This window comes from Erythranthe guttata, chromosome 10 (genome assembly GCF_056151865.1).
Source record: "Erythranthe guttata isolate IM_541 chromosome 10, IM_541, whole genome shotgun sequence".
Lineage (NCBI taxonomy): Eukaryota > Viridiplantae > Streptophyta > Magnoliopsida > Lamiales > Phrymaceae > Erythranthe > Erythranthe guttata.
The window spans coordinates 6,191,648-6,211,338 of NC_142542.1; the positions used below are offsets into that span (position 1 = coordinate 6,191,648).

A 19,691-nucleotide genomic window follows, 5' to 3' on the forward strand; every position below is an offset into this window, starting at 1 on the left:
TTAGACGTGGTGGATTAGATTAATATCCTATTATTGGCCATACCCATAACAATAATAATAAATTGATGGAGATTCTTATTTGAATCATATTCGTTGGTTGCATGTGAAAATATGTAATTAATATATATACATTAGGTTTGTGGATCTCAATAGTAGTGGATTAGTGGAATTATTAGTCAATGTATTTTGACTTGGGCCCAAAATTAATCATTGAAACAAATTTTCCATTTTTTTATGAATTAGTTCTGAAAATTTACAATTTTAGAACAATATTTAATTATTTTTCACTGTAAATTCTAAAAAAATCAATTACAAGGGAATCTTTTTTATCCGATTTTAATTTTTGAAAATGCTTCCAATTTTTATTAATCTTTTTTTTTTCTCCAAAATATACATATATGATACAAATATTGTTGTGTTTTTGAAGTTCGCCGATTTTGAACAGATTTTTCCGTTCCAAGTGCTAATTCCGATTCGATTTTCACCCTTAATTTTGATTGCTGTCTCTATTAAATCTTCACTTAATTGAAATTACCAGGCATAGCTTATACATCACTTGAGTATTAATTAGTAAGCACAACATTGAGATATTGTAAAAACTGCAGCAATTGAAATAGCACAGGATCACAGTTCAATAGTCGGAAAATCGAACGCATTTTCATGGAAAAAAATGTACGAGATGCGCTTTAAGTAGGAGCCGAGGGTCCAACTTTTCTTTTTAGCATCAAGCTAATTTCAATTTAAGTAACAGTAGATATAATTTTATTTTTTAGTACACTATAGTCTATAAAGAATGAGCACCATTAGATTTGATGCCATCAAATATATCTCTTATGGCTTTCGCCTTTTGTCAAATGGGATTAGTAACTCAACCCTAGTTGAAGCCCTAAAGCCGCATGAACGAGGAACAATGTCATAATGCCACTGCCCAATATTGCATGTACATTGCGCAATCCCGAATTTCCCTATACAAAAATAAAAAAATAAAAAAATCAAGAATTAGAATACAGAGAAAGAATAACACGAGAAAAAAAATTATTTTGTTTCGATTAAGGTTATTACCTCAAATAGTGTTGGCAATACTGTCTGAAGTGTTAAAAGTGCAAGCCCGATCAAACCTGTTACAGCATGAGGACTGCAAGAGAAAAACGGAAAAAAAAAATTTGTTGTGAAATGGAAAATCGTCTGGTTTTCTCAAGATCTATAGATATATTTGTGTGTGTGTGTATATATATATATATACCTTTCTAAGATGGGCTTGTCTGAAGTGAGAAGAGACGTAACTCCACCAGTAGCTCCAAGAGCAAAGAAGAAGAACATTCCTGCAAGAAGCTTAGGATGCAAATCTTTCGCCTTCGCCTTCTCCTCCTGCAAATAAGTTTAATAAATAAGTTTAAGCATCTTTAGATTGAAATATTTCGTAACAAGTTATCCATCGTAAAAGTATACATAATATATTTGTGATCTGATTCCTTACAACATCATCTGAGAAGCGAATACGGAAGCCCAAATAAGTCCCGTAACCACCCATAGCGAAAAGCACAACAGCCTACAAAAAGTTATGACAAGTTTATTATAGAGAGAGTCATTCGAGAAATCAGCTATTTTTTTTTTTTTTTGTCGAGGTTGTCTGAACAAGAATGGATTAAAGGAACAATGATGAAAAGTAAGTGTACCATGTTCCCAGGGTGACCCCAGTGCACTAGCCAACCAGGGAGATTCAACGACTTTACGATCTCGACAAAAGGGCTAAACAGAGAAGTCACCGTTGTAGCTGATTTAAAATTTACGATCAAGTCAATATGGTAGTAATAATCTAGTAGCTTCCGGAATATATTCGACATTAAGTATATGAATATTACGATTTTAGGCATAAATATAACAGATTCAATACCGACCGTGGAAAGAAATTCTCCCCCAAAACAAAATTGCATTTTCAACATTTAGGGTTCCTAATTCCTACATTGCATTCGAAATTCGATTTTATTTTTATGACAAGACAGCATTGCATAATGCATACATCTACTACATAACTACAACCAAACAGATTAAACATCAATGCAATTCATTTCAACATCGTAAAATAAATAAATAAATAAATAAATGTAAAAAGTGGGGGATTATTTTTATTATTTATTAAATACCTCCAGGAAGAGCAGCGAAAAGCAGCAACGGTAAAGGAGAGAAGGAATACAATACAGTCTCGGATGATTCTATTTCATTTTCCTCTTCGATTAAATCCACAGTTTCGGAAGTATTGATGTTCTTGAGGGCAAATGTGGAAGTACAAAAAACCCTATTTTTTGCTGATGCAAAGGGCATTTGTTTGGAAGTGGGAGGCATAAGAGAAGGAGAAGAAGAAGAAGAAGATAGCTGTCTGAAAGCAACGAGAGATGATGCATTTACGACAGCCATTTTTCAACTTTCCTACTTTCTGCGTGTTGTTAGTGTGTGTGTGTGTGTGTGTGTGACAGTGTGAGTGTGTATGCTAGTAGATATACAGTGTGTGTGTGTGTGTGTGTGTGTGTGTGTGTGTGTGTGTGTGTGTGTGTGTGTGAGAAATTTGGAGATCGATAGATAGATAGAGCGACAAGGGATGGGAAAGAGACACGATTCTATCTTCTTCACTTTAAATCAACCTGTACGCGTGCTCTCAACACGCCCCCACCCCCACCCCCACCCCCTACATTTATTATTTTTATTTTCTTCACCTACCAACATTTATATTTCTTCTATATTTAATTTGTTACTTTTATATTTTGGATTTATAGTAGTACACTATATTATTAGGGTAAATTAAAGTCACCCGGCCCCTATTTAGGATCAAATTACAAAAAGAAAACCTTTCGTGTTTTGATAATTACAATCACCCACATCAACTATGAATCTTCTTACACATACATCCTTGTGGTGTTAAACTCAACAAATATCTTCGGAACGTTTTAATAGTGTACTTATTTTGTAAAAAAATGCAGTTTTCTGATGCACCATAATCTGATAATACAAGCCAATAGACGTATCTTATGATCATTTTGTTACAAAATGTGGAGCTCGAATAGCATAAAACAGTTACAAACTAGAGAACATTCCACATAATCTAAAAGATTCTACTAAATTTAACACTGCAAGGGTGAATGTATAAGAAGATTCATAGTTGAGGGGAGTGATTGTAATTACCTAAACATGAGAAGTTTTTTTGTAATTTGACCTGACCACGTGGGTGGCCGTAATTAATTTACCCTAAAAATTTATATATATTCATAATGGCTTATTTATTCAACAATTTATAGAATCATACTAAAGCATCATTGATCTTCCATAACCAAACAAACTAAAATTGCTCCAAAAGGGTAGAACCGGCAAAAACATCATATTTCGACATCGATACAAACATTAATCGACTGTACACAAGATTCAGACAAGAGTCGAAAGAGAAACACAATCACCTATCTATCTACCTATCCACTCGAAGAATGTTGTTATGTACACCGCTCCGAGTAACCGACTCCCGTTGAGGATCGATTCTCCAATGACCATCAATAACAAACTTCATCTGCAACCAAATTAATTTATCCCAGGTTACATAATATATAATATATAATGTAATGATTTAAGAAAACTCAATGTTTATAATCGTAGCTTTCGAACCTCATAAACACCAGGGTACAGCCATAACACCGCTCGCCAAAGTCGAGATGACCTATCAAATTGTTGCTACAACAGTTAATTTGTGACACTAAAAGGTTAGAAACGTCAATTCACACATAAGATATGGTTACAAAACCTGGATAATTCAGTAGGGTGAGCGATAGTCGAAGAATGTTCTAGAACCATCTTAATCTTATTATGCCAGCCGTTGAAACTGCCAGCTAGCTCCACAGTGTCGCCATCTCCGGTATATTCGATCTCGACCTAACAAGGAAAGCTACTTCACTTCAGTCAGGAAATGCTTTCGTCTTGGATTCTAACAGAAATAATTGCAACGTTTTAACTGAACTGTTTTTTAGCGACAAAACGATTGTGCGAATCAGCGACGAAAAGTCGCAGAAAACGTGGAAAGTACCTCTTTTAATCCAGATAGGGTTTCTTCGGCAGCATTTAACTCGGTCTCTTTCTCGGAAATGAGTTTATGTGCTTTGCTTATCTCCGTTTCAGCTTTAGATTGCAGAAGAGATAAAGCAAGCTGAAAGGTAAAGAAACATAAACTAAATTCAAACTTATTCATAAACTTCATTTTTTATATACGAGTGTTTCGAATATGGAATAAAAAACCTTTAATTCGAGTACCTTTTCCCTTTCAATCTGTTGCTTCAATCGGGTTAGTTCTGATTCCTTCTGATGCTAGGGACGAAAAACAACAACTCAGTTATTAATTCAACGAAAAAAAACGTTAAAAATAAAATAAATTTATATATACGAACGAGGGCTAAGCCGAAAAGCATGAAGGGCTTCTAGTACCAGCAAGAATTTGAGACGCTTAACTTCAGCTTGATCCTCGATTCTCTGTTTCTTTCACGCAGAGCAAGTGTGAACGTCAATCATGGGAAACCGGATATATTTAAGGAAAAGTTTGTAAAAGCGCACATAAGCCTTAGAAATCTTTATTATAAACTGACCTCGTCAATTAAATCTTCAGCCGAGATATAACTGTTCCTGCAAAATAACCCAAATGCAATAATACAGATAATAAGAAACAAAGTTTAAAAAGAAATGAATAAAACAGCTTCTCGATATGCAGTGAATAGAGATAATGGAGTCGGAAGTTCTTTGAAAATGCTAGCAACCAGATAAAACTCTGGTGGTCCAATCAGATAAATTTCAGTTTTTATATAAAATCAAGTCTGATTTCCGAACTTAAGAATTTAAAAAAAATTATTAAAAAAAAATAAAAAAAATTCCAACCCTGGATCGACTGGTGAAGAGACATTGCCGTTGATCGTTTGAGTACTCAATGCAGATTCATCGGTATTTCCAAATCCAATATCTGACAATCAAGAAACGATCCATCTCAGAAATCATGAACCAATACATAACCGATTACAACACAAAAAATATTAAGAAAAAATGACGTGTATAAATAAATGAAATCCCTCGTTTGTGCCTCTACAACTAACCGTCAATTGCATCTAATTCCCCATGCTGAACAAATTTAGCCGCCTTTTCTTTCAAGGACAAAGTATTCAACTCTGCAGAAACAGAAATTTGATCTTTCGGCTCGAGCTCTTCTCCCGTTTCTACGCAAACATCATTTGATAATACATCAACAGACAACGCTTTCACTTTCTCATACTGACCTTTTCAGACAGCAAAAAACTATCAAGAAAAGACTTAAACAAATTGCATGGTATTTACGTATCTTAGTTATCGAGGGTTGACCTCAAGATTCCCAGTCTGACCTGTGTCTATATCTGAACCAATATTGTCTCGTGCAGATGAGGTTGTAAGTAGCTGTCCGATGAATTTATACCCTCTACGCCTGACTATATTCGCAAGATCTTGCCTGTAAGTAGAATCTTGCATAATCAGATCATGCTCTCGTAATTAGAACGAAAATTATTTCCGATTTGAATTTGAAAAGGCCGGAAAATACAAACCTTCCGTTATCTGAAAGCTCTTTCATTGTAGGCACATGAGTTTGGGGAAGTCCAACAGTGGATAAGAATTCGTAAATATCGTTTCGAAGATCCGCATCGCTCTTCACCTTCCTACTAGCTCTTTAAAGAATTCCGTAACAAAACGAAGAAGAATGTAATGTCAGAAAATACAAGCCACCCCAGATATCTATTACAGCAAAATAGCGATAGCAACACTCAAAAAAGAAAAAGTTAAAACAATTCGATAATAAAACACAAGCTACCCCAGAAATCTTTACAGCAAAAATATCCATAGCAACACTCGGAAAAGATTGAAACAATTCGACAAGAAAATGTAATTTCAAAAACCACAAGCCACCCCAGGTATCTTCACAGCGAAATAGCCATAAAAAATACTAAAAAAAAAAAAAAAAATGTTAATGCGAAATTAATCTCTCTGCGAGAAAAGAAAATCAACACAAAAGAGGCAAAAATAGAGGAGAACCTGGGGGATTTCTTGAATGAAGAAGCGAAAACTGTAGTGCAACGGCATTTCTGGTAGTGGATAAAACGCGAGTTTGGTGGTGATGGAAAATTGGACGAAAATGAGAGTTTATTGGAGGAGAGAGAGGGGAAACTCCGGAAATTACAGAGGGTGGCCATGAGAATGTAGATTGGGGAGATGGGTTTTGCAGCATTGAGGGATTTTATTCCGAATTCCAGATGAAAATGGAATATCTCTCTCTCTCTCTCTCTCTTCTCTCTCTCTCTCTTCACCACAAATTTATATGCTTTGAGTAATCGAATTCCTGTTTCTTCTTCTTCATCAGAATGTCCAGTGTAGTTGGACCAATGCGTCTATCAAATGTTGGGCTAAATTTGATATGGGCTTCAGATAATATCAATAGTAGGGTGGAATATTGGAACGAAATTTTTGATCCAAAAACTTTTTATTTGAATTAAAAAAAAATTAATTCTAAAATTTCGATTTCCGGTTTTGTTTTTAAACCCAATTGGAATACATACTAGATTTGGTTTTCCGGTCTGATTTTAATTTCGGAAAATATTTTCTAAAATTCAAGTTACTTTTTGAAAATTGCACTTCCAAGAAAAAATATTATGTATTTCATATTGTAGGTGACTGAAGAAATGAAATTTCGAAATCGGCAAAATCTGCCGATTCGAATCCAAAATTTTCCTATTTTGGAACATGTTTTTTCATACAAAAGGAAGCAACAGGAAAGCAAGAATGGTGATAGAATTATATTAACAAACAAGGAGCATAGAGTTGATTACATTTTCACATTTTATACATAAAAAATCAGTCAACAATATTTACGAGAAAGAACCAAACGAACCGAAGATGGTCAGAAAGGTTTTATTTACAGGAAATGCCATTGCCAATAGACCTTGTCGACAATTCCACCTCCATTCTTAACTGCAAAGCGAAGAGTCTCGGATGCTGGTGGGACCCCCCAAAGCAACGGCACTGCAACTGTCATAGTCAGCTTTTCGTGCAAACCCCCCTTGCTCCCCTTTTCTGCCGCCACAACCTGGATTTTAAATAAAGGCTCTAATAAGTAAAATTGAAGAATTTGAATGACGAAAAAAGGTAATTAGAAAGAAATTCAACATTTATAGCTATAGCTAACCATTGAGTATCAATATTTAAATTCGAGCAGTCTTTAAACATCATTTGATATTCATATTACAGATGTTTCCATTTAGAAAGGGAATATCTACTCTAGTGTTTTTATCTAATTCGTCTCTTCAAAAATAATATGGTATAAATGCAGCCAAGTCACAAATATCGAGTTGTTAAACAAAATATTTCAGAAGATAATAGAACAACAAAAATAACGTCGAGGCCATTTCTGATATAGGTACTCAGACAACGTAAATGTGCTCACTCAAGATTCATAAATTTCACCAATCCCAAAGAATAGTAGTTTTCCGAAAATATAATCCAAACAACTGAATTTCGTATACCAATGCGCTAAAACAGAATCACTAAAAAAAATATAATGAAAAAAAAAAGGCCAAGTATGATTATTTGTACCTCTCCACCATGCTCCAAGACAGTGTCTTCTACAACATCACAAAGCATCTCAATGGAGCGACAGAAACCAAAGATACAAAGACGTCTGCTCGTATCAAGACCCTATCATTGAAAAAAAAATCCACGAGATTTTATAAGATGCTCCCGGAAATGGAAAATATGTTTAATAGGGTAAAAGTTTTACGTTTGTTGCCGCAATATCAAAAAGTGCACCAAGACACAGGCTCTGGTTTGAGTCCATGTAATTGCTTTCTTGAAACCGTTTAGATCTTTGTGAGATTTTCGCCTTCCCTTGTTTCTTCTGCATGGTCAAGTACAAATCGTAACAAAACATCGAAGAATAGGTACTTTCTCGACTCAGATACATCATAAAAGACGAAGATACCATTTGAAATTAAGTCTAAAAGTTTCGCATACGTTCTAGAATAGGATAAATACGTAAAATGTAGAAATTACTAAATGAACGAAAAAGGATCAATGGAACTACTTATTTGAGACATGGTTCGGAATTAAGCACATTGTATATTCTAAATATTCGACACAACCAGTAACATTTTCTACTACATTTAGAATTGAAATCGTATAAAATCGAGACGAGGGAAACATACATCATCGGAAGAAACACGGCGGGGAACAAGATTCCCACCAATTTGGATCAACCCATCAGATGTAAACAATGTCACTTTATCCTCTGCTACCCACTTTATAGCTACAAAGAGGTGTGGAAGATAAATAAAGAAGAAAAAAAACATGATCAAAACACAGAGATTAACCTTGAATAACAGTCCCACCTGAGTGCAATTCAATCAATAATAATGTTAAATAAAAATTATTAAAAAATTGAAGTATTTCAGATTTAGTGATCTAAAAAACAAATGAAATAGCGGAAATACACGATTCAGCGGAGTCGGAATTTTCCCAGGGGTAAAATCCGAAAGCATCATCGCCGAGGAAATGAGGTGATCCGGATGCTTTTAGGGAGAAATCGCGGCACGGCGATCGGCGTCGCCGGAACTGGGAAGAGAATCTCCGGGGAGTAAACGAAGACGAAGGAAGGGAAATTGATTCCTTGGAAAAGGGAATCGAGGCAGAAAAGGTGGAGAAGCAGAGGGCGGAGGTGGCTTCAGCCATTGATTTTTTTTCTGCAAATTATCGGCAGATGAAATCAATCAAAAAAAAAAAAAAAAAAAAAAAAAAAAGGAATGATAAAGAGAGGAATTTTGTGGGGATGGAGAAGAATCTGAGACGAAGGAGAATCTGAAATGTAATTTGGGAAAGTAAATGGAGAAGAAGAACAGAGTTGATGACCACACATTTAGGGGTGACCACGTGGACACCGGACAATGGGTGAACCGGGTTCGAAACGGTTGACCGGTTTAATCCAATCTCTGCGTCAATTTTGACTTTGAGAAACTCCGAAATTGGGTATTTGAACTGTAATCGGAGGCCCGTTATGGGCCCGGCCCAATTTAGCTTAACTTCTGGAAAATAATAGTATGGGCCAAATTTGTGTAATCAAATAAACCAAGATTAATTTTTTTTTTTTTTTTTACATCCTAGTTTTATAAATATGAGATTTAAATAAGCATATACATAATCTATAGTTAACATTAAATAGTATATATGCAGGAGTGATCTAGTTAGTGTCATAGAAGAGTGCGAAGTCTAACAATTTGGTTTTGATTCGCTTCGCTAACTATTTACACCTCTTATGTGATCTGCAATTATTGTACTCGAGCAAAAATTCGGACACTGCACATTTCATATTTGTGAAGAAAAAAATAATAATCTACGATTTCGAGTGAATTATGTGTTTCGTCAAATCCTATGATGCACGTAAACTTCTGTACACACGCGTTTTCACATTTTGGAAATATTTCGTAAACCGAAACACTATGACACATATTGGAAACATTTCGAAGCAGTTTTCATTCATGTTTTGGGGATGTTCTGATAATAATGAAAAAATAGAAACGCATTTATACGCAAAAAAAAAATCCAAAACTCATTTTAAATAAAGACTCAGAATTATTTGTGCTTGAAAAAATCTTAAATCTTATGATTTTATTCACTTTCAGTGGTGTTTTAGTATTATCACGTTTCCCACGTTTCCATACCCATTTTTTTGGAAAATAAAGTTTCGCGTGTCCATTTTCCCGTTTTATCGTTTCCGTGCTACGTAGGTCAAATCACACAAGGTCCCATAGACTTACATAAATAGTTGTGGTCACCAATTGGAAGTGGAAGCATCAAAAGTACGATTAGTTGACTAATAAGCTGAATTAACTCCCATTATTATGTATTTATCTTAGGTTTGCTGTCATGTCAGCACATCATTTTCGAAAATAACTTTCCCAATCTTTAATTAATCTACCACTTTCAGAGGATTATTTATTTAATTTCTAATTTTGATGTAACGAATACCTAAGTTAGATTTAGACACATGAGATATATGAATTGAAATAGGGGACAACTATTTTGAATACTAACTTTTGCTTAGTTGAATACCAAAAAAATAGAAATTAAATAATTAATTGTAAATTACTTTAATACCCTTAATGAAAATTAAAACCAAATAATATTACAAATACTATTTTTCTTTCTTAAAAACCAAATAATCAAAAACCTAAAAAAAACATTTCCCTCCTCACTCCCAAACCCCTCACCTCCTCCACCTCCTTCTTCTCCCTCCCCAAAAACCCTCCTAAAAAACCCCAAAACAAAAGAAATCAAAACCTTACACAACTTGCAAAATGGCCTCAAATGACAATAGAATGGTAGTTTACGAGCAAGGAGAACCCATTCAGGTATGTATTCATGTATTTTTTGAGCTAAAACATCGATTTTGAAATTTTTTTTTTTTTAAAGCTCGCCATGTATTTTCGACACATACAGGTCGAAAATACACCTATTTTTCGACATGTATGTGTCGAAAATACCCTTAGATTTCGACGCCCAAGTGTCGAATTATGATGCAATTTTCGACACTTAAGTGTCGAAAATTACCCAAAATTTCGACACTTAAGTGTCGAAAATTGCATCATAATTCGACACTTGGGCGTCGAAAATTACCCAAAATTTCGACGCTTAAGTGTCGAAAATTGCATCATAATTCGACACTTAAGTGTCGATTTGGTTCCTGTTGCAAATTTACTTGTCTTATATTTTCGACACTTTTGTGTAGATCGATTGCACCCATTCATTTACCACGTCAGAAAAATTCCCAACAAAAGAAGCTTTAATGGCATGGGTTCGTGAAGTATGTAAAAGAATTGGAATGGTGTTAATGATTGGGGGTTCGAGTGACGGGGATAGAGGACGTAGGACACCGTATGTGATTGTTCGTTGTGAGCGTGGGGGCCATTATGTTGGCAAGAAGGTACCAGGTGAAGATGATCAAAGACCGGGAAAAAGGAGCACCGGTTCAAAGAAATGCAATTGTCCGTTTAAATTGAAGGGGACAAGGGAACACAAGGATGATGAAAAGGCTGAGTGGAAATTGGATGTTAGTTGTGGTATTCACAACCACAACTTATTCGAAAACTTGCACGGACACTCTTATGCCGGAAGATTATCAAAGGAGGATGTTTCCTTTGTTCACACTATGAAGAAAGCAATGGTGAAACCAAGGGCAATTCTAAGAGCATTGAAGCAAAAGGACCCGTCTAATGTAACTGGTATGAAGACAGTTTACAATACTATCTCTAAGTTAAATTTCAGTGAATTGGATGGGAGATCTCAATTGCAATCATTGTTTGTCAAGTTGAAAGAAGATGAATACCTCTCGTACCATAGATCGAACGAGTTGAATGCGATTACCGACTTGTTTTGGATCCACCCGAAATGCATTAAGTTGGCACAGTCGTATCCGTACGTATTCGTCATCGATTGCACGTACAAGACCAATCGTTACGGACTCCCATTTCTTGAGATTGTGGGTTTTACTTGTACCAACAAGACGTTCTCAATTGCCTTTGCTTACTTGGACCACGAAAAGACGGAAAATTTTGAATGGGCGTTGCGTTGTTTGAAGGAGGCCATGACCAGTTGTCCTCGGCCTAATTGCATTGTAACAGATCGAGATTTGGGTTTAATGAAAGCAGTGGCCAATGTGTATCCATCGAGTCATCACTTGCTGTGTCGGTGGCATGTGAACAAGAATATAGTGGCCAATTGTAAGAAATTGTTCCCAAAGGACATCACCAAATGGAAGCAATTTCAGTCGAGTTTTTCGGCTCTTATTGAAAGAAATACCATAGAGGAGTTCAATGAGGATTGGGAGGATTTGAAAAGAACATTTATTGGTTATCTCCCGGCTATAGAGTATGTAGCTAATTCATGGTTGGATCCGTACAAGGAGAGACTTGTATCGGTGTGGACAAATAAGTATACTCATTTTGGAACGTACACTTCTAATAGGGTGGAGGGGGCACACGGACGAATGAAAAGGGATGTGCGTAATTCAACTGGCACATTTGTGGATTTGTATACGAAAGTCCACAATCAAATTGTCGAACAACACAATGACATCAAGGCTTCCTTTGAAGTAAGTAAAAATACTTACGAGCACACTTTCAAAACGTTGATATACAATGAGCTTCGTGGAAGTATCTCAAAATACGCTCTACAACTACTCAAAGTTGAGGTGGACAATGCGAAACTATTGCAACCGAGCGATATGGGTTGTAGTTGCGCCATTCGAACAACCCACAGTCTACCATGTCGCCATGAACTTCATGAGTATGTTGTTGTGAACAAATGTCCTATCCCACTTGAGTTAATAGGCTCGTATTGGAAACACATGAGTATGGAGCCCGTCGCGACCACAGGCCAAGTCATCCTACCAACCATCGACGAAGAATTATCGGAATACCAGAAGCTCTTTGAATGTGGCTGTATACCAGAATCTCTCCAACAGGTAAGTGAAATGTGTTGGTAGCTGGCTGCCATCTCTCTACGAAGGCTCTAAGTAGATGGCCGTCCACAGTGTTGTACGATGCCTGTACAACTGACATTAAACCACATCTTTGTACTACCTCTTTAATAAACGGCGCCGGCTCCCAACCTTTCAAAGTTGTTGTGTGATTTCGTATTCGAAATTCTGAGCCGCGCTCCGAACGATCTGGCCCTCCGTTCACAATATGATAAGCAATGTGCTTATCAAATTTTGTGTACAATTCCGGTATCTCGGGACCTAGGACCGGTTCATTGCTCGAATCACCAACTTGTACAGTCGAATGTAGAGCCGGCACCGGATTCGTTGACGAAGAACCCTCTCCAGACTTCTTCTTGGTCGTGGTCTTTTTCTTGGTCGTGACTGCTATGCCCTTGCCTTTATCGGATAATTCCTTCCTCTTTTTACGGTTCGAGACAGTCGGAGGTATACGAGGTTGACGTGGTTCTTCCACTGCAAAATAACACACAAATAAAAATTAATATACATAATATAAACACAAGCAAATAAAAATAGGAAGAAAAAAAAAAAAAAAAAAAAAAAAAAAAAAAAAAAAAAAAAATCACAGCTCAAATTCGACAGAAACCTGTCGAAATATGGGGTGTCGAAAATGGATTGCATTTTCGACAGGTTGCTGTCGAAAATGCAACCCATTTTCGACAGTTAACTGTCGAAAATTACAAAATCCAAACTCAACATTTTCACCATTTTCGACATCTACATGTCGATTTTGGATGAATTTTCGACAACAACCTGTCGAAAATTCATCGAAATTCGACATGTACAGGTCGAAAATGGAGAACGAAGAACCGACCCACGAATCTCAAATCAATGCTCAAATCGACTGAAATCAGATGCACCCATTACTAATTAACGATCATTCTAACCTAAAACAACCAAATCCTAATTACCCATATCAAACATTCAAATCTTAAATAAATATTAAAGAAAAAAAAAATCGAAACAACTATAACTTACTATTCGAAGACGACGACGGCGGCGGCTTTGGGCGACGTTGGGCGGCGTGGGCGGCGTTAGGCGGTGTTTGGCGTCGGCGTCCGGCGGCGGCGATGGTTGGAGCGGCGGCGGCGGCGTCGGGCGGCGTGGACGGAGGGAGGTTGACGGAGGGAGTTTTTTGTGTTTGATTTTTTTTTTCTTTTTTTTTTTTTTATTTGGTTTTCAAATAGGTAATTTCAAAGAAAAATTAATGTAATTAGTATTTTGTATGAAAGGGTATTTTTGTACTTTTATTTTTATTTTGGTATTAAAGTAAGAAAAAACTTAAAAATATGTACTCAATTGTGGTTTTCAACTAGGTAGTATTCAACTAAGCAAAAGTTAGTATTCAAAATAGTTGCCCCCATTGAAATAATATGCCCAATTAATTGTAAACACTAAAACTGTTAGAGAGAGAGAGAAGAGAGAGAAAGAGGCCTAATCTTTATGGCCCAATGGGCTACAGTTACTGAATTTAGTCCAAATAGTAAATTGGACCCAAAACTTTGCTAATAAATCCATCACTCAATTAGACACATCTGCAACTTTTCAAACCTCCGATGTAACAAATGCCTAACTCAATTTTTCATAAATTTAAAATTAAATAAATCAATAAAAGTGTAGATTTGTACATGGCTTGTCTCATTATCATTTATTCGAAATCACTCTTTGACATTTAGGCACATGGAATGATTTTGAGCGACTAATTTAATTTCACTCTACTTCAAATCCTACTTTGTATTTATTGGTATAGTAATTCAAAAATAAAAAAATAATCGTCCATTTATCCAAGGAGATAAATAAAAAAAGATTGAAAGAAAAATAATTAATTAAATAAATAAATATTGGTCCACTCCCCACCGTTCGATTGTCATCTATAATCCTTCTTTCTCTTGCCACCTCCAATCAGTGTGTCTGGAATTGGACAATATGTCAATGTTAGGACTATTATCTTTGTCCGTACAATCAAAGTTGAGTTACGTGTGATGCTTTGACAAAAACAAAATGTGGGCCATTATTATTTTGAAAATTGAAAAATATAAAATAAAATAAACATTCAAGCTTTTTAGATCAAAGTAATTATTGAAAGAATTTAAATAAATAAAATATTTAAAATAAAAAATGACAAAAAGGGGATGGGCCAACCTCTCATGGAAGATGTGAGAAAGTGGGCATATATATTTATTTAATCAATGAACATGCAACACATTTTCACGCTTGGATATATACCTACACCCCCACTAATGAAAATTAAAAATAAATAAAATATATATAATTTAAAAATTATTCTTTCTAATTCTCTATTATATATATATATATATATATATATATATATATATATATATAATAAACAAATATTTTGCTCGCAGATTGATGTAGTTGGTAGTATAGAATGAGCGCATCATTTACATCTCTCGGGTGTAAAACGAAGTTTATCCAGTGCACACATATGTCTACGAGTTTCCTATTTATCAGCTGAAAAATATATATATATGTTTATTTATTTGATTAATTAATTATCTACTATATCACAAACAAATGGCCTACTTTTTTGTCACTTGCTTCTTATGGTCAACTTTTAACAAAATTTTATAAAGGCACAATAGCATAATACATATATAAATTGTGCAAGATTAGGTTTAATTTCAAAGTAATTATTTCCCCCTTTGGCCCATACTAATGGGATATATATATATATATATATATATATATATATATATATATATATATATATATATATATATATATATATATATATATATATATATATATATAAATGTGAGTATTTTAATTCCATGTGGCTTGTCCAAGAAGATGCTTAAACAATAAACATGTGGTTAGGACACTAATTAATCCTTAAGTGCTCCAACTAGGAGATCGAGCATGAATGCTCAAAGACACTGAGGCTAATACACAACTAAACAATTAAAAAATTCACTTAATTAATTAAAAAGGATTAGTTTTTCATTAATTGCACACCTAATTAATTGCAGGTTAATTTGCTCCCGTTAAGGATTCCTCAATTTGATTCTTCCTAGCACTAGCAACAAGAGAATCAATCAATAACTGTAGATCAATTCTTTAAACTAATTAATTGCCACTTTATTTCATCTTTTTTCTTAAATTTCCAAATAATAATTATTTCAGTGAGCTGGAAATTATCTTTTTAGGTGTAACTTTTTGATCTTATATGCTAGAAGATGCTTCACAAATTATGTAGTTAACCTTTATAATTGGCATTAATTAGTTGGTAATAATGTGCCTATGATGGTAGTATATATATATATATATATATATATATATATATATATATATATATATAGAACAATTATTGAATATATAGTGGGAATACAGCACTGGATTTCAAAAGGAGAAAATAATATTGTACACGAGCAATATATATTCTTTCTGGAAAGAGCAGGTAGAATTTATGGAGATTGTTGACCTGCTACCATATTGTACATGAACAATGTCTTTTAAGCTCTTTTTTAACAGCTTATAAGCTCGTAGCCAAACACCTCTTAGTGGGATTTAATTTATGTTTTGACTTTTGTTTTTTCTCATTGAGTTAAAAGAATTAATAGTTGGTGTTTAGTCAAATTTTGGGATCTTGTTAAAGATTTGCCACCTATTTAGGTGTATTAGCTAATAAAACCTATTTTTTTGACACAATTAATTGCTACCTATCAAATTATTTGAAATTAATTTCGCAAATCCTAAGAAATTCAAATTAACCTACTATATATGGGCTATGGCTTTATTTCATAATCATAGGGGGACAAAATCATACTGGAAATTTGAGTTGATTCTCAAATAAATGTTTTCCTAGGTAGTATATATATATATTAAAATATATATTTTTTCTAAGAATATATTAGGTATAGGGAAGGGCATGCTATTATGTTGAGGCCATGCGATTCTCCATTTTCTTGTAATTGGATTGGATAAAAGCCCTAATTGGCAGACAAACATTTAAAAACTATGGGATATTATATGGTTTAGCTATAAAGAAATATATGTAATGATTAGAAAAAGAAAAAAGAAAAAAAAAAACATCACATTGTATTTGCACCTATTTATGCTATCAATGTAGACTAAATATTCTTGCAATGAACTCATGATGTTTTTTTTTTCCTACCAATAGGATAAACTCATTATAGTAGAGGTAGAAATTGGAATAGGTTTTTTTTTTTTTTTTTTTATTTTTTTTTTCACGGTTTTCGATTAAACATAAAAGGGTAACTACAACCAACTCCCAGAGGTAAGGTTTATTTACTAAAAAAACCCCTCATTTTCTATAATTATAACTCCTGTAATTTGTAGATTGCTCCTGTACATTATACCCTTTTGTAGGGATGAATGTAACAAAATTACATATCTCAAGGAGCTGGATGTAATTTTTCAAACATAAGTAGTTTTTCTATAAATTTACAAATTTAAGGAGGCTAGATATATCATTTTCCACTTAACCCGACTAGCTTGGCCGTTTAAATGCTAACACTAGAAAAACTCTTCCCGTAACTCCTTTTCCAAGTCTCTTAAAACAGTTGGGCTTCTTCTTTGACGAATTTTCTTTCACCTTGGGCTTCTCTTCGTTCCGAAGGCCCACCATTTTATTATTACTATTAAGGGCATTTAGTAATTTCATAAGCAAAATTAAATAGGAAAAGTAACACTTCATCACAAGCAAGACAACGGAATACCATAATGAACATTCACATGCTTAGCTTTTCATAAGTGATCTTCATTTTTTTATTTTTTTATTTTTTGCTTTTTAATTATTGTGTTTTGTTTTTAAACTAATTTCCCTCTACATTAACACTAATCATGTTTAGAGAGAGAGAGAACACCTTTTTTGACTTATACTAACTACCCCACCCCCAAAACACACACAAATCCCCCCCAAATTATGGTGATTAGTCTCTAATTTGTTATTAATGATGACTAAGTGCTAATCAATTCTCCTGATATGAGTATTAAACCACCGGCTCCCACTTTTCTTTTATTTACACCTAACTTCACGTAATACTACATTATTTTATTTAAACTAAGGGTAAATTACAAACACTCCCTGAGGTATGGTCAATTTACGAAAAAAATCCTCTTGTTTGGATAATTACATCTACCCCTCAACTATGATTTTTTCTTACACCTCCACCCTTATGGTGTCAAATTCAACATAATCATCTAGATTCTGTGAAATGCGCTCTAGTTTGTACTCATTTTATGTAAAATACAGTTTCTAATGCACCACGATCTGATATATACCAGCCAAAAAACACATATTACGATCATCTTGCTTCAAAATGTAGAGTACGAATAAGATAAAACGGGTAGAAAAGTACTAATATTCCATATATTCTCCAAGATTCCACTAAATTTAATGAGTTGAGAGAGTGATTGTAATTATCCAAACAAGAGGGGGGTTTTCGTAATTTGACCACACCTCAGGGGTGGTTGTAATTTACCCTTAAACTAATAACTAATGTGACATGGGCCCAATATAATCTACAAAATATAATAGGTAACCAAAGTTCGATTCAAGCCCAATTGAATAAACTCGAATCATAATACTGAATATATTTATCAATAAATAATATATATTCAATATTACTATGTCCCACTACAATGTTAATTAAATTTCTAAAATACTAGCATTATCAAAACAAATAAAAAAGAAATTGCCAAATTGATTAAAACGGTGAAAAGAAGAAAATGGGCCTAATATTAAAGTAAGATAAGGCATCAAACTAAATTATGTTTAACATTATTTTATCAACTTTTACGGTTTTTTTTAAATGAAGGAACCCGCAGCTAATTTTGTTAAACCTACACTTTCGTATTAAAAGCTTGCTAACCATACGAGAGACATAAACTACACTATGCTAACCAACCATATGTGACAAGTTCGACCTAACAAACGTTGATAGGAGGATTCAAATTTTGGTCAATTGACACAGACTCAGTTGCTCAAATCGCTACCACATCCATTTTGCTGACATTTTTTTATGCTTCTATATATGTTGACAGCCCTACCCTCATGATTTGTAACACTATTTTATTCCCAGTCCCAATTCACGAAAAGGAGAATCGACACTTTTTTCATAGTTTGAACTTTATTCATGTAAAGGGTAAAAGTGGAAACAAATATATATTATTAGAAAGCGTTAAATAAAACTTTAATCTAATTATCTCATTTTAGACGTTATACATTAATAAATCAAAATTGTGGGGACCCACTTGTTAAATTCTTACTATTAAATGGCAGATGAAAAGGCAACACATAAATTGATGAGTCAGAAATTACTTTCACCCTGAGTATTTCTATATTTCCAAAATTAGACACTAACTTACACGAAACTACAGTCTGGTCTAGTATGTCACTTCAGGGTACAATATCTGCTTCAATTTTTGTTGCTTCAATTAACATTATTGAAAAAAGAATTAATCCAAAATATTACATTTTTTTTTTTGAGAATTAATCCAAAATATTACATTATTGAAAAACAATGGATTTCAATTTAATTTACAAATTAGGTTTTTTATTTGGGTAAAATTCATTTTGCACCCCTGTACTATGAGAAAGGTATCGTTTACCCCCCTGATGTATGAAAAACATCAAATACCCCCCTGCCGTTAACTTTTTTCTTGAATCCGTTAGTCAAACCCTTTGACTGGCCGTTATAAAGACCCGTTGGCTTTTTTTTTTTTGACGAAATTACCCCCAATAATCTCTATATAGGTTTTGTTTGATTGGCCAATTTTTTGGATACATTTGTTTTTGCTGGAAAGAATAAGAAACATGCTCAGTTGTTTTTGAAGAATCTAAAATTAAGTTGTTTGGTTACAATCAATATGAAACATAGTTAGTTGGTTTACAAATATGTGGATCTAAGACAAATGAAGAATTCAAGAACAGAAGAAAAAATGGGTAGTGAAAAAAACATGTCGAAAAGAGTGAAAAAATGGCTGAATAAGTGGGAAAATTTAGTAAAAAAAGGTTTTATGAATGGCCAAATGTAAGAACTTATGATGGTTTTTTTCTCTTTTGTTTTATTATTAGGGAAAATACAGTTTTAGTCCCTCACATCAGCATCGATTTCACATT

At 34.0% G+C, this 19,691-nt stretch overlaps 4 protein-coding genes across 16 annotated transcripts; 1 reads left to right on the plus strand and 3 right to left on the minus strand.

The window, feature by feature from the left end:
- Positions 1–699: 699 nt before the first annotated feature.
- LOC105966321 (translation initiation factor) lies at positions 700–2,518 on the minus strand. Its single transcript, XM_012990883.2, has 7 exons — positions 2,500–2,518; positions 2,145–2,458; positions 1,677–1,774; positions 1,478–1,549; positions 1,244–1,368; positions 1,063–1,135; positions 700–965 (listed from the first exon to the last, which is right to left on the minus strand). The coding sequence occupies exons 2-7, from the start codon at positions 2,413–2,415 to the stop codon at positions 861–863; spliced, it is 744 nt and encodes a 247-aa protein (XP_012846337.2). The 5' UTR covers positions 2,416–2,458; positions 2,500–2,518; the 3' UTR covers positions 700–860.
- A 796-nt stretch (positions 2,519–3,314) lies between these two features.
- Positions 3,315–6,384, minus strand: LOC105966320 (5'-AMP-activated protein kinase-like protein). 13 transcript variants are annotated; one of them, XR_016033725.1, is made up of 12 exons: positions 6,079–6,378; positions 5,595–5,714; positions 5,377–5,500; positions 5,115–5,289; positions 4,903–4,984; positions 4,617–4,653; positions 4,459–4,509; positions 4,288–4,341; positions 4,064–4,183; positions 3,785–3,925; positions 3,649–3,700; positions 3,315–3,553 (listed from the first exon to the last, which is right to left on the minus strand). XR_016033725.1 is itself a non-coding variant. In XM_088823659.1 (12 exons), exons 1-12 carry the CDS (start codon positions 6,234–6,236, stop codon positions 3,455–3,457), a joined length of 1,200 nt encoding a protein of 399 aa, XP_088679785.1. In that variant the 5' UTR covers positions 6,237–6,384; the 3' UTR covers positions 3,315–3,454. The 13 variants fall into 13 exon arrangements, 7 of the variants coding, with proteins under 7 accessions (XP_088679785.1, XP_088679780.1, XP_088679784.1 ...); XR_016033729.1 differs by having other exon boundaries at positions 3,785–3,964; XR_016033726.1 differs by having other exon boundaries at positions 4,459–4,503; positions 6,079–6,377.
- A 429-nt stretch (positions 6,385–6,813) lies between these two features.
- On the minus strand, positions 6,814–8,934 carry LOC105966322 (D-tagatose-1,6-bisphosphate aldolase subunit). The gene is made up of 5 exons (XM_012990885.2): positions 8,526–8,934; positions 8,241–8,341; positions 7,817–7,933; positions 7,633–7,734; positions 6,814–7,126 (listed from the first exon to the last, which is right to left on the minus strand). The coding sequence occupies exons 1-5, from the start codon at positions 8,761–8,763 to the stop codon at positions 6,956–6,958; spliced, it is 729 nt and encodes a 242-aa protein (XP_012846339.2). The 5' UTR covers positions 8,764–8,934; the 3' UTR covers positions 6,814–6,955.
- A 1,117-nt stretch (positions 8,935–10,051) lies between these two features.
- LOC148767367 (protein FAR1-RELATED SEQUENCE 5-like) lies at positions 10,052–12,571 on the plus strand. The gene is made up of 2 exons (XM_088824587.1): positions 10,052–10,439; positions 10,817–12,571. Exons 1-2 carry the CDS (start codon positions 10,386–10,388, stop codon positions 12,569–12,571), a joined length of 1,809 nt encoding a protein of 602 aa, XP_088680713.1. The 5' UTR covers positions 10,052–10,385.
- Positions 12,572–19,691: the final 7,120 nt, after the last annotated feature.

Excerpts from the sequence above, each read along its gene's own strand:
- LOC148767367 (XM_088824587.1), top strand. The coding sequence starts at position 10,386 with ATGGCCTCAAATGACAATAGAATGGTAGTTTACGAGCAAGGAGAACCC. Across the intron at positions 10,440-10,816 it reads AGCAAGGAGAACCCATTCAG|ATCGATTGCACCCATTCATT; the intron begins GTATGTATTCAT and ends ACTTTTGTGTAG.
- LOC105966321 (XM_012990883.2), bottom strand. The coding sequence starts at position 2,415 with ATGGCTGTCGTAAATGCATCATCTCTCGTTGCTTTCAGACAGCTATCT. Across the intron at positions 1,369-1,477 it reads TTCGCTTCTCAGATGATGTT|GAGGAGAAGGCGAAGGCGAA; the intron begins GTAAGGAATCAG and ends ACTTATTTGCAG. Across the intron at positions 1,136-1,243 it reads GACAAGCCCATCTTAGAAAG|TCCTCATGCTGTAACAGGTT; the intron begins GTATATATATAT and ends TTTCTCTTGCAG.
- LOC105966322 (XM_012990885.2), bottom strand. The coding sequence starts at position 8,763 with ATGGCTGAAGCCACCTCCGCCCTCTGCTTCTCCACCTTTTCTGCCTCG. Across the intron at positions 7,735-7,816 it reads TTGATATTGCGGCAACAAAC|GGTCTTGATACGAGCAGACG; the intron begins GTAAAACTTTTA and ends TTTCAATGATAG. Across the intron at positions 7,127-7,632 it reads TCTTGGAGCATGGTGGAGAG|GTTGTGGCGGCAGAAAAGGG; the intron begins GTACAAATAATC and ends TTTAAAATCCAG.
- LOC105966320 (XM_088823659.1), bottom strand. The coding sequence starts at position 6,236 with ATGGCCACCCTCTGTAATTTCCGGAGTTTCCCCTCTCTCTCCTCCAAT. Across the intron at positions 4,654-4,902 it reads TCTTCACCAGTCGATCCAGG|GAACAGTTATATCTCGGCTG; the intron begins GTTGGAATTTTT and ends GTTATTTTGCAG. Across the intron at positions 3,554-3,648 it reads TGTACCCTGGTGTTTATGAG|ATGAAGTTTGTTATTGATGG; the intron begins GTTCGAAAGCTA and ends ATTTGGTTGCAG.